The sequence below is a fragment of the Egretta garzetta genome, unplaced genomic scaffold (assembly GCF_000687185.1).
Source record: "Egretta garzetta isolate BGI_Z169 unplaced genomic scaffold, ASM68718v1 scaffold571, whole genome shotgun sequence".
NCBI lineage: Eukaryota > Metazoa > Chordata > Aves > Pelecaniformes > Ardeidae > Egretta > Egretta garzetta.
Genome location: NW_009258622.1, coordinates 104,285 through 105,179, shown reverse-complemented (window position 1 = coordinate 105,179; position 895 = coordinate 104,285). Strand labels below are relative to the sequence as shown.

At 66.6% G+C, this 895-nt stretch overlaps 1 protein-coding gene across 1 annotated transcript in view; it reads right to left on the bottom strand.

Moving 5' to 3' along the window:
- Window positions 1–895, bottom strand: part of LOC104134633 (tumor necrosis factor ligand superfamily member 10) — a 2,441-nt gene that overhangs the window by 1,144 nt on the left and 402 nt on the right. The window contains 2 exon segments of the mRNA XM_035903669.1: window positions 70–106; window positions 420–588. Coding sequence (XP_035759562.1) covers window positions 70–106; window positions 420–588 — 206 coding nt within the window.

Genomic DNA, 895 nt, shown 5'->3' with positions numbered 1-895 from the left:
CCGGCAAAGAGGTCGTCGATGCTCAGCACCCCGGGTGCCAGCCCTGGTGCTGGGCCAGGCGGGACTCACCCTTCACGGCGCTCCTGCGGACCACGCTCTCCGTCACCTGGGCCGCCGGGGAAGAGAAACAGCCCCGCGGTTAAAGGTGGGACAGGCGTCCCCTGCGCCCCAGCTCCTCTTGTTCTGCCAAGCCTCCAGGACCTCATCTATGCTATGGCTGGGGGCTCCACCAGCTCCTCGCTGCAGAGGGCCTGGGGTCCAGCCCCACTCCTCCGCCCCCCCTCCTAAACCATCCTTGCGATTGCCCTCTGCCACCCCCCTGGGGAGGTGGATGGGGAAACTGAGGCAGGGAGGCAGACAGGAGCTCTCCCATCGGCTGTCCCATCCTCCCCCCCCAAAGCTGGTGGGTCCGGGCTCACCGTGGCCACGTAGGCTTTGATGGTGTTGGCCAGCTTGAGGCAGGACTGGTTGCTGATCAGCTCCTCCAGGCTGGAGCCCTCCTGCTGCTGGTTGATGACCTGCAGGCACCGCAGCTCCTCCGCGCTCCCCGGCGCCTGGGCTTTCAGCTGGAACACAAACACCGGACTTCTTCAGCTGGGTCAGGCTGCTCCGAGCACCGTGACAGCCCCCGTCCTTGAGTTCCAGCACCCGCTGCGAGGAGGCGGCGAGCCTCGAGGACTCTGGCAAGCTGCAGAGCGCCAGGTAAAGAAAAGGAACCCAAATTTCCCATTCTCCACCTCCTTCAGCTCTCCCTCTCCGCCCTCACGCACTAAACCCCAGCCTTGGCTTTGAACGAGACGTTCCCCGCTCCCGGGGAAGCGGTGGCCCGGCGAGGCTTGGCTCCGTACGGCGGCGAGGGCTGCAGCTGCGGGCGGGACGTGCCCAGGCAGCCTGG